Source organism: Rhagoletis zephyria, unplaced genomic scaffold (genome assembly GCF_001687245.7).
Source record: "Rhagoletis zephyria isolate East Lansing unplaced genomic scaffold, Rhagoletis_zephyria_1.1 Rzeph_scaffold_00127, whole genome shotgun sequence".
NCBI lineage: Eukaryota > Metazoa > Arthropoda > Insecta > Diptera > Tephritidae > Rhagoletis > Rhagoletis zephyria.
The window spans coordinates 341,465-354,659 of NW_016157211.1; the positions used below are offsets into that span (position 1 = coordinate 341,465).

The 13,195-nt window shown below is 33.8% G+C and overlaps 1 protein-coding gene across 15 annotated transcripts in view; it reads right to left on the minus strand.

Moving 5' to 3' along the window:
• Positions 1–13,195, minus strand: part of Syt7 (Synaptotagmin 7) — a 432,298-nt gene that overhangs the window by 321,096 nt on the left and 98,007 nt on the right. For all 15 annotated transcript variants that reach the window (XM_017636960.1, XM_017636913.1, XM_017636938.1 and 12 more), the window contains one exon: positions 7,565–7,729. In XM_017636960.1, coding sequence (XP_017492449.1) covers positions 7,565–7,725 — 161 coding nt within the window. In that variant the 5' untranslated portion in view covers positions 7,726–7,729. The remainder of the gene's footprint in view (positions 1–7,564; positions 7,730–13,195) is intronic.

Genomic DNA, 13,195 nt, shown 5'->3' on the forward strand with positions numbered 1-13,195 from the left:
GGGGGGGGGGGGGGGGGGGGGGGAATTTTTGTTTTCGTATTTACATGATTTATATTCTAAATAAGTATATATATTACGCAAATTCCTCACATAATTACTAATTTCTATTGTTTTTTATGTCTAAATCCCGTTGAACTAATAACATGTTTCTTGCCAGCTACCAGCAGGGTTGCCTAAGTAGCTAAAAGGAAATTTTACCCGAGTTGAGTGTTCTTTTGTCGCTCACTTACAAAAAAATGCAGCTATTATTATTCTGTGGATGACAAGAGAGGAGCAGATGTATAGTTTGTCCCCCGTTTGCCTATTTTAGGCAGAATTTCTTTATCCGCTTTATGCATAAGAAGCATCTGGATCAGTGTTGCCAAACATGGGATTTTCCTACCAAAACTGGTAGGTTTTTTTCCATTTGGTAGGTTGGTAGGCTTGATTGGATTTTGGTAGGTTTCGGGACAATGTGTAATAGTCCAAACATTTTAGCAACCTTTTTTACACGAATATTTCACCGGTGCGTTCGTATAACGGCGGCCGCAAACATGTAAATATTTTTGCCAATATACAATACGAGCATCGATATATTGTCACCTAAGGGCGAAAAGGTGCCAAGTCCATTTTTTTTAATTCTTCTAGAGAGACGAAAAATCGATTTAGTTTCGTATTACCAGCCATTCTGCATAAAAAACCTAACATTGGAAAAAAACGGACTTGGTACCTTTTCAGAAAAGTCTGCCAATTGGCCCGTACCCAACCCCAATCATAGAAGGCAAATGAGGCTAGAATAAATATTATGTCGGATATTCAGGCAGCGTTAAAGTCTTAGAGTCTTTTAAAATGGCATCAAGGCTTGTGAACTCTTGAACCACCTGGGAGCCCACAATAACGTGACGCTGTGGGGGGTTCAGGGACATGAAGGGTTTGAAGGTAACGAAAGGGCTGACTATCTCGCAAAGCGTGGAGCCCAAATGCGTTTGCATGGTTCCGAGCCATTCTGCGGTACACCCAAATGATACACTGCAGAGCTACTTAGGAGCTAGCTGAGAATAATCTCAAATTACTGCCGACTGGCGGAAGTCAAAGGGAATAAGAAAATCAAAGAGATTCATAACTCTTTCCAGAAGGAACTCCGAAAGACACCTTGAACTTATAACTCTTACTGGCAACCTGACTGCACCCTGCAAGTTAGCGTACCGTTTGAATTAAATGGGTCTTTCTGTAGACATGGACTGTAGGTTGTGGGGGCTGGTGAAGGAAACCCCAGAGTATATTCTATGTGCCTATCCACGAAGTATGAACCGTAGATTGATACACCTTGGAGAACTATTCTCTTCTCCATCTAAAGTTTGGAACATGGCTTCATCCAAAGTGCTGAGCTTTTTAAATAGACTAAGGTTGGAGTGATTACAATTAGGATTTTGCACACTATATATTCTTAGGTCGCAACGCGGGTATCTCCGAAGTAATAATAATAGTAATAATATCGTCACTAGACACGAATAAAGACACTCGGGTGTTTTGACGACGAAAAAAAAAAACGTGAAAATATTTGAGGAAAAAGACGCGTGTACATTGATTCAACATCAAAAACTCTATGGGAATTCGTATAATGTTAAACTCGCTAACGTTGTTGACCGCGAACGTAAGTTTATGCGTCTTTCTTCGCCGTCAAAGAGGTAAACGCGGCTTTCTTGCCGTGACCTATGTTAAGAGTCTTTCTTCGCCAACATTTTTTTACGCGTCTTTTTTCGCTGTCAACTTTTGAGCTCGCGTCTTAATTCGTATCTAGTGATGATGTGTATGTATGTGTAAAGTGACATAAATTTGGGCAAGTCTGTACAGTAAAAGGAATCGTTATACGGAATTAATTTTTATTTTTTTATTTTACTAGCTGTCTTTTAGTTTCCCTAAGGGTTATGTTAGCTATGTTTTCATAAATTTGACATTGCCAAAAAAAAATATTAAAACTCAAAAAAATTTTTGGTAGGTTTTGGTAGGTTATGGTGGGAAATTTTGGTAGGAACAAAAGTTTGTCTGTGGCAACGCTGATCTGGATATGAATAGCCTTGAAAATAAGCGAAAACAATTATATATGTACATACATACATTCGTACATATGTATGTACACGCAACCACATGGACACATGTATATATGTAAGTAGATGTATAACAGCGTAGCAAACAGCCTAACAATGCGCAAACTGAGTGCAAACAATAGCAAAGGGTGCAATAACTGTGTACATCCAAAGCTAAAATTCTCACAATAAATTACTATTGTTAACTGAAAAAAAAAACAATATTTAAAATGCAAAACTACACTTAGTTTTCTAATATATTCTTCCAAAGAATCTTCCATCGCCGAAAACCCTCCAAGCTTCAATTCTTGGTCCCGCAAAAATTCTAAATTTTCAAAGTACCACAAAGTGGGCACTCTCACTTTTCCGAATTTTTTGCAATTTCCGCTGGTAGCAGGCTCGTATGCCCTGATATTTTTTTACAGTTTCTATCGTGGCTGTTTTGTCTACTTCCCTCTACTTCTCCAGCAGTTTTTTCCATGATTTTTGTTTTTTATTTCTACCTTTATATTTTTCAATTTTACTTTGCCAAATCGCAACTTCTCCCTTCACAAATTCAAAAAAAAAAATCTTCTAAAAATTGCTTACTTGCAATTTCCCGCGATGTGCTGACTTCAGTGGGTCAAAATACCCTGATATGTCGAAATGAATTAAAAGTAAACTGATATGACGACATGTGTTAATGTTCGCGAACTGAGCCACTAACGATCGAAACAATCAGAAAAGTTTGAAATTTTTCAAATCCGCCTGATTTGTTCGCGCACCACGCCACTAACGAGAAAAATTACATCGAACACCAACAAATCCGTCGGATTTGTTCGCTGTTAGTGCCTAGCATCAGTGAGCGCAAAATTAAAAGCAGCCATCAATCAATGTATATGGTAAAGCTCGAGAACGGCTGAACCGATTTTTTTTGAAATTTTTGCAGACGTTCAAAGGATGGTTATCGGCTAACGAAAATCTTTATATATAAAAGGGCGTGGAACCTCCCATATAAACCGATGTTTTCATACTCCATATCTCTGGAAATGTTCATGGTAGAGTACTGGAACTTGGTATGGAAATTAAACGCATAAATATGGAGCTACAGGAAAAGGGGGCGTGGCACCTACCATACAAGCAGAATTTCATACTGAGCATCTCTAAAAGTGCTCATGTACAGTACTGGAACACTTCGTATGGAGATATATGAAATAAATCCCATACTCATGAAGAAAAAAGGGCTCTTTGAAAAGAGGGCGTGGCAAAGTACAAACGTGCTGAGTTTTACTTATCTTTGAATGTGTATATAATTATTCTTAAGAAAAATTTGGACTATTCGAAAAGTGGGCGTGGCACCTCCCATACAAACCGAATTTTTCATAATAAGTATCTCAGGAAGTGTTCAGGGTAGAGTACTGGAACTTTATACGGGCGTGGTACCTCCCATACAAGTCGAATTTTTCATATTGCATACACAGAGAAAATGATACAGGTAAATCGCAAGTTTTTAAAAGAAATTGTAAAATAAAAGTTTTTGAAATAATTTTACTTCATACAATATAAAAAATACAATATTTGCATTTACGACTTTAAAACGAAACATTCGCAAAACAAAAACGATCGTTATAATATATTCACTTTTTTACTGAGGAGACCAGGCGAAATTAAAGAAAAAACGGAAAAAATTCGTATTTTTAAAACTAAAATGAAACATTTGAGGATTTTCTCCCAACGAATTGTAGTGCGACACAATTTTCAACAAGCGAAATAAAACTATACACTTTTAAATAAAAAATTTAAGTTATTTTCAGTCAATTAAGTATGAAAAATATTTAAAACTAAAATGTTCTGCATTAGAATTTACAAAGCTACCTAGCTATAATGAAAAACATTTCATATGTTTGCATCATTTGTCGAAAAAATTGTGTTGATATAAACAAGTTACTTCAATCTTCAAAAAAGGTGATGAAGTATATACAAACAATACCGCCATTCTAACCACCTAACTACATGGAAGGGACATTGGTGATACGGTGGACTTCTTCGACCGAGAAAAGCTTTGGTAAGAATAATTTACAAAAATAAATTCTTATGAGTTACTAAATAATAATTTAAAACTTTCTTGCTTTAAATTACAGCAGCGTGAAGAAAAACTAGAAGACCCAGCGTTGAAGTAAGGCGGGAACATCTGTATGGATGCATTTATGTATGTATGTATATAGTATTTGTAAAACATCTGTATTTTGTTTATTAAATTTTGTAACTTATTTATAAGTATATATGTATATCAATATATTTTTGACAATGCATGTATATACCAAATGACTTGTTGTGATTTAATGAAAATAAAATTTGAATATCATATTTAAAAATGCATATTTTTACATACATCTTAGGATTTAATTTCAACATGCGCATATTCAATTATCAAACGATTTGAAAATTTTCGTTCTCAAAATTTAAATAAATATTGTAGGTGCAAAACCTGGGTCAAAACGTTTTTAAAAGTAAAACAATCCATACAAATTTGAAAACGAAAACTTCTCTGTGTATCTCTAGAATTCTTCTTGGTACAGTACTGGAACTTGGTGTGGAGATATACGAAATTAATCGCATAATAATGGAGAAAATATGGAGCTATAGGAAAAGGGCGCGTGGCACCTACCATACAAGCCGAATTTCATACTGCATATCTCTGGAAGTGCTCATGGTAAAGTACTGGAACACTTCGTATGGAGATATATGAAATAAATCCGATACTCATTCAGAAAAAACTCTTACTCTTGAATAGAGGGAGTGGCAAAGTAAAAACATACTGACTTTTACTAATCTTTGAATGTGTATATAATTCTTCTGTAGGTATATTTGTGAGGGAAATCCTAAATGGCTGGAAGGATTTTAACAAAGTTTTGTGTGTGTGTTTGAGGTGATGTCTGGATAGTTTAGTTTCACAATTTAATCCGCCAGTTGGCGCTGGAGTNGGTAAAGTACTGGAACACTTCGTATGGAGATATATGAAATAAATCCGATACTCATTCAGAAAAAACTCTTACTCTTGAATAGAGGGAGTGGCAAAGTAAAAACATACTGACTTTTACTAATCTTTGAATGTGTATATAATTCTTCTGTAGGTATATTTGTGAGGGAAATCCTAAATGGCTGGAAGGATTTTAACAAAGTTTTGTGTGTGTGTTTGAGGTGATGTCTGGATAGTTTAGTTTCACAATTTAATCCGCCAGTTGGCGCTGGAGTTGAGTTATTACTAAAATCGACCTGTTGAACCATTGAGTATATCGAACTCTCGTGTGTTACGATTGGTCCAATGGATGTGAGTTGCCAATATTATTATGCGTTAAAGCTTCATTCGGCGACAGCAGGGTTGAGTTGTGCAGTGGTAAATCTCAAAGCACCACTTGTCGAGATACCTTAAAAGCCAGTTTCATGAAAGCAATTTAATGAAAAGTTTGTTTTCTAATTAAATTTAATGTAAAACCTGATAGAAAAAAATAATTTTTCACTTAAATTGCTTTCGTAAAACTGGCTTTTAAGGTATTTGATCTCAGTCAATGTATGTATATTGTATTTCTGTTGAACAAGGATGCGCATCCATTTTGAAATTGCCACCAACTATAAAATAAAGTTTCTAGGGCACATTCACTATAGATCCGGATCATTGTTGCCACCAGGGAACTTCTCATGGACATAACACTTTCGTTCGATTATTTAAGGCGGCAAATGTCCATCAAACCATAGTCTTATCCGATGAAAGTGCCAGTAAAAATCGTAAATGTGGATTGTTGGAGAAAATGTTGGACCAAAATGTTTAAATTAAAAATCTAATTTTGGGCGGAACGAAGTTCGCCGGGTCTGCTAGTATAAACATATATATGTTATATACATATATGTATATAAATAAATTATATACACATGTTAAAATGATAAAATACTAGTAAAAACAAGGATTATTGCGTTTAAAAAGTAAAATTTAAAAATGAGAATATCTCGAAAAAAGGATCCGCTACGATTTTGATCTCGACGGATTTTGAACTTACAAATGATGTAGAAAAAGGCTGTGAAAGCCGATTTTAGGCACACTTATAAAACTTAAGACTGGGTCAAGACCACCGTGAAATATTGCAAAATTTATAAAAAACTATTGTTAGAAAAAGTTATTAGAATTATTTTTAAATTGTTGAGCTTTACAGTTGTAAGTTCTAATTGCTTATTTTTTCAAAATCCCCTTTTTGTAACTAGTAAAGCTCAACCATTTGTAGAGCATCTAATTTCCTACAAAAATATGTATTGAATTTTTTAGTTCGATAATTCATAGCCGAGGAAACAAAGTCCAAAGTTGAAAACAATTTTTTCTATGTAATTTGTATGGGAAATGGAAATCAGCGATGCGCGACCTTTTAAACTTATGCCGATTTCGTTTCTACCGAAAAATGCAAACTTCTCTTTGCCCTCTATGCACAAACACTAAGAAGATGGCGATGAGAAGGCAACATTTTTTATAGAAACGAAATCCCTACTAATATTACGGGTTGCGCTTTTAACAGGCATCTTTTGACATCCCCCGGAGGTTTTAATAACAGCGGGGGCTGTTAAAAATAAAAACGAAGTAGATTTTTTTTTAATCAGTCTAATACATATGTACATACATACATATCATCGTTTAAAGTGCAAAACTGCCTATCGTCGTTTTGAAAAAATTTGATTTGATCATAGATATCGATATTAGACCAAGAATGATAGAATACAAGATTGCGCCAATGAGAGAGGATTTTTGAGCGTAATTTTTGCGTGACGTCATCTTGGTGCAATTGCGAGATAGAAATGCCAAAACGCATATAAAAATATGTAAACAACGCAGACAAATGTGTTAATTTTAATATTACATGGCCCAATTTCGCAGGAATCAATAAATATACAAAGATTGATTAATTACCGCTGATCAAGAGTAGCATATATTTTTACTCTCACCTGTAAAATCTTGGTGACCTTTCATACGCGGTTTTGCATTATCTTGATACGCGGTTTTGTATTTTAAACGACGATGTGTACATGTGTACGTATCTACACACATTAGAGTGGTTAAATTTTTTTTTAATTCATAAACGCTACCTCAAATTATGGTTATTTGTGAAAAAAAAGAGAAACGTATTTTTTATTTCGACAAAAAAATTTAGAGGTCGAGCTGGTCGGTCTTTTATAAAACCGCTAATGTTTTAATTTTTTTTTATTTTCGTGACTTGTTAAAATGCAGCTAAGAAGGTTGTTTTTACACGTAATTACTCAATAATATAAAAAGTTGAGAACATCAGCGTTTTTATAAAAAAACGACTAGCGCGACCTCCAAAAGAATTTTTTTTTCAAAATAAAAAAATACGTGTATATTTTTTATCACAAATAACAATATTTTGATGTAGCGTTTATTAATTTCTAAAGAGTTTTTCTTGAACCACTGTAATGTACATACATAAATGTAAAAAGAATGATACATTAAACATGTTTACCTTAGACTATAGCTGCTGGAATCCTCATCTTCGTTCGGTTCGATAAACTGCAATTGTGAACGTTTGTGACGCCACCAAAGGTAACCTCCAGCAAGAAATAACGCGATGGATATTATGATGCCCAGTACGGAAAGGCAAGCAATCAAAATAATGTTAGCCATTCTCCTGCAAAAAAACAGGTAAAAGATACTTTCAACAACAATAATAAAAGTTAGAGAAGAATAATAACAGAAACACAGACCTACACCTCGGAAATCTAAAGCTATTTTAGTAATCTGAGACTACACTATAAAATTCTGTTTAAAAATGGGATTTTAAATCGAGTATATTTTTGTTTATTTAAACTTTTTGGCAAATTTACACGATGAATATGTATTTTTCTCATTTACACATTTTCGTGTGTAAAAATCCTATTTGTTAGCGACTTTACACCATTCTTCGGGTGAAATCAAACAGCAGATGTGTGTTTTGTAGCTTGTACACACTTTCGTAGTAAATTTACGCACACCACAGCAGCTATATTACGCTCTAAAAAGTCCGAAATTTAAACAAACTATTCGTTGAATAATCAAGCATGTAATTTCGCGAATAATAAGGTAGGAAATCAGTAACCTACCTTTTAGGTAGGAAATCTACACCATTTTTTTTTAGAGTGTAGGTACTGGGACTAGCAGGTCTGTCTCTCAATTGCTATTTTCGCTCCCCAGATCCTCAAAAAGGCTTTTGCAAACAGGCGCGGTGCGGTACGTACGATATGCGGAACTGATATACGCAAACGCACTCAAACAGGCAAGGTGGGGTAAGCATAGTGCAGTACAGCATGAAACATTGTTGCTGTGCGAGGAATGACGAAGTCATTTTAGACTATAGACTATTTTAAAACGCATTCGTATTTCTAAATTTAATTTATTAATGAACTTTTTTAAATTTATTATTATTTATTATTAATGCTAAATTAAATAATATAATATAATAATAATTAGTATTTATTATTAATACTAATTTGTTATTATTAATTTATTAATCTAATGTGTTAGAGCTCTAGCTCTTAATTGCAACTCTACTTACGATATATGTCAGGGGTGGCCAAGGCCCTCTTGCAAATAGCTTACGTATAAACGTGGTAACAGTTATACGTTGTACCAAAAATTGAAAATACACGGTACGCAGCTGTGTTCAACAGCGGATATTTTAAATCTGGTACTTTTTGCCGGAATTTTAGTAACGGCAAAACATGATGTTGCATTTCCAGTGCCTTATCTTTATTTAATTCCAAAAACTCCAACTCTTCTTCGCTTTTCTTAAAAGGAGTATTTCGGATATTGTAAATCCATCCTCAATTATGTTACATAAAAAAAGGGTTCATGAAGTATGCAAACCTACATTTAAATAATTTCAAATCGGCAAATATTTTTTCAAAATCTGCTTTTAAAGCACGTAGTTACGCGACACAGGGGTCCAATTTATCCTCTTTGACATGTGCAATAATATTTGTTTAGCCATGGAAAATGATGAAATATTCTTCATCTTCATCTTCGTCTTCATCTTCAACTTCCTCCCCAACTTCATGTTTACCTTCATCTTCATCGGCTTCCTGTTTATCTTTCTATTTGTCTCTTTCTTCATCCTCATATTCATCTTCATCCTCATATTCATCTTCATCCTCATATTCATCTTCATCCTCATCTTTATTCCATGTTCAAGTTCATGTTCATGTCCATCTTCATCTTCATCTTCGTATTCATCTTCATCTTCATCTTCATCTTCATCTTCATCTTCATCTTCATCTTCATCTTCATCTTCATCTTCATCTTCATCTTCATCTTCATCTTCATCTTCATCTTCATCTTCATCTACATCTTCATCTTCATCTTCATCTTCATCTTATTATTATTGCCATACGTTAAGTGTGGGCATATTGCCACAGTCATAGTGCCGACGGTAGAATGCAAAGAATGTACTGTTAAATTTCTTCAATTAGATGATATGATAACATGCTCTGGTGGGTGTGGCTATAATTTTTGTTAAAAATGCAGCAACATCAAACGAAACGAATTTAAAATTATATCTGAAAACATTAATTTGAAATGGTTCTGCAACCAATGCACGTTATCAGATACAAACACAAAGTTTATTGAGATAAAGCATTTGATTAATAAATGTGAACAATCGAAGCTGAAGGCTACAGATGTGAAGCTGATTTTTGATCAGTTAATCACTAACAAATGTTCTCAAATAAGAACAAGCATTGTTTCTGACTTTAATACGTTCTTGGAACATAACATTGGAGTTACAATTAATGCAATGAAAAATTATTTTATAAATGAGATTTCTAGTGAACTCAAAAAATGTGGTGAAAACGTACAAAATATGCGGCCAAATAATGGTAATAGTGATGTTCAAATGTCTTAAAGTGAAAGTACATAACTTCCATTGCGTCACCGTCGCCGTCACCGACAGTTGTCAAAAAAGTTGAACTGGTGTATTTGTATGAAGTAAGTTACATGAACAAAGCTGAATGTGACGGTGACGCACAAATTAGCTCAACTATCAACTTTGCTTATGCGTCCGCGTCAAGTGACAACTATTCTGTGTTTTGTTTACATATTTGAACTAAAATTTTTTTCAGTTTATGAAAATGTTTGGATTTATTTAAAATAAGAAACGTAAAATAGGATGAATGAAAAGTTAAAACGCATTTTTGCAAAGAGCAGCAGTGAGTTTTTGATTATACGGACGCAATGGTGTACGGATAGTGTGTAACTTGCCGCATAAGCACCGTTGACGCTGTCAATGACGGTGACGGTGTCGGTGACGCAATGGACGTTGTGTACTTTCGCTTTTATGCACAGGCAGCTAAAATAAATGAAAATAAAATTGTCATCAAACCAATAAACAAAAACAAAAAAGTAAAGGAAACCCATGATTCAATAATTAAAGGTTTGCTCATTAGTGACATTCGAGTTTTGACACTCCCTTAGCTTCCTTACAAAAGCTTTGCACACACACACGAACCCACACACAGTGCCTTGCTAAGGGAGCCGATTTTGTCAAGAGGGAGCGAGAAAACTGTTTTTTGAGCAAACTTTTTATTATTGAATCACGAAGGAAACCAAGGAAGCGCTAAAAAAAGTAATTGAACCTACCGCTGGTATTGTTAAGACTGTAAAAAAAATAAATAGAGGATGTATAATTCTGGAGTGCAAAAATAAAGACACATGTAAGCAAGTGCATCAAAAATTAAAGTAAACCATAGGAACTGAATACGAAGCTGAAAGAACTAAAGGAAAAAATTAAATAAAAAAGATGTTCGAAGTAGTTGGACTAACTGAAAAAATAGGTAACGACCGCATTATTGAATGTTTAATGAAGCAAAATGAAATGAATGAAATGAAATGAATTAGGGAAAGAGTTTAAAATATTAAAAGTATAAAATGTAAAAAATGTTCTTAAGCGAAAAAGTTTAAGCATTGAATGTGACACTTGCAGGGTATTCGAACATATCTACATATATCACAGCGCACGGCAGTGCGCGCGAGTTCGAAAGCAGCCACAGTAGCATGCTGAAATGACTCGCTTATACGGGGTGTCCCAGAAGTAACCTGCCAAACTTCAGGAGAAGGTAGGTGGGGTGGTGAGCTCCCTGATAAGCAAAAATTGTTCAGGTAAAAGTGTCACCGTTTTTGAAATATTTAAACTTTTTTGAATTAAAGAAAAATCGTCCTTTTCATGTATTTTCTTTAACTGCATTTACAAAGAAGGCTATACTTAGTAAATTGTTTATGTAAAATACTTTAAGATAGTTGCTTCTCCATACTCAAATGCAATGCAGTTAAAATTACAGTTGGTTTTTTAGAATTTTGTCGCATTTGCTTCCATATAACGAATAAACACATTTTATATGAAGAAAAGCGCAGCACCTTCGGCAAAAAATTCTAAAAAATCAACGGTAATTTTTTTCCACTTGCAACTTGTTACACTAAAATAAAATTTTTTGCTTAGGTTTAAATTGTATTTGTTAGGGAATGAACTGTATTTTAATTGAAAAATCTTAAAAATTAATAAACATAAGCAGCAAATCCCTTTTTAAAGGATTGAGTTATTGTAAAAATAACAAAACATTGCTTTATTTATTTTTTAATAAAGTTTTTTTTTATGTGTTTATGTGTTTAAATAATGCTACGATCTTGGTATACTTCATTAAATATTCATGTTTTATTCAGTGATTTATTTCTGTAAGTTAAAAAGAAGTTGTATCTACATGAATAACTATGTTCGCTTAAGTACCCGCATCGAGGTACTTAAGCGGGTTATTTTAAGTACCCATCAAGCCTAAGTACCTCAAAAAGCTGACATTTTTCGTGAGGTACTTAAGCGGGTTTTACTGTATATACATAGTATTTAACTATTCTACATGGGATTATCACCCGCACTTAACCTACCTGGGAAGAAGCGTACAATATTACCTACAGTTGTACATAAATATGTATGTATGTATGAATACATAATGTGCCGCTACTACTTACTACATATGTATGTATAAATTGCCACTGAGCAAAAGTACTTGAGAAAAAAGCATTAGTTCAATAGCACGAGTGCAACACCGTACACGTGATAGAAGTAAAACTTCCTAAAAAAAAGCACATGTGGGCGCCCCACACCCGGTAGAAATCTTAACAAAAAAAAAACTTCGAGACAATCAGACGAATACAGTTGTTTATTGTATCCTAAGTTGGTACCAAGTTGATAAGTTTTTATTATGTCTCATGATTTTTTTTTAATTTTTAATTTTTTCGAATACAAAGGATATGATCATTCTTCTTCGCTTTATTCCGTATTCGAAAAATTATATGTTTCAATGGACACATCGATTTGAATACATAGTTAAGATTTAGATAACATTTTTAGCAATTTATTTGGGGAAAATAAAACATTTAGATTATTGTTTGTATTTTGATCGATTTTAAATTTTCTACCCCAAAATAATTGATATCAAATAAAACACCTCTTCAAGGTAAAATTTTCGAGTGACGAAAACTGAACTAGAAACACAAAATTTATGATATCGATTTCGTGACGAAAATTATACGCATTTTTTAACTGCCTTTGAAACGTACGGAAAATCTTTTATTATTTATTCGGAACGTTGCGAAATTCCGTCTACTGTTAGAAACACAAAATAAAAAACAGAACTTTTGCAACGATTCGTATGAATAAAAAAGATTTTCCCTACGTTTCAAAGGCAGTTAAAAAATGCGTATAGTTTTCGTCACGAAATCGATATCATAAATTTTGTGTGTCTAGTTCAGTTTTCGTCACTCGAAAATTTTACCTCAAAGAGGTGTTTTATTTGACATATAATACGCGAAGGCATTTTTTGTGCAGCATAAAAGATCTGCACCGTTCGCTCGATTTTCAAAAATGGGGGTCAAATTAAAGCTTTTAGCCTGTAGATATGCAAACTGGTTTTATTTTTTCGAAAAGAGTTGCCACCTGTTAAATATTTTAACTCAAGTTATTTTCTCGGCCAAACACTAACATATGTGTTAGCGCCAATCTATTATTATTAAGTTATTTTCTAATCAATGACCTCAGATCCGCACCGTCCGTTCTGTTTTCAAAAGTGAGGTA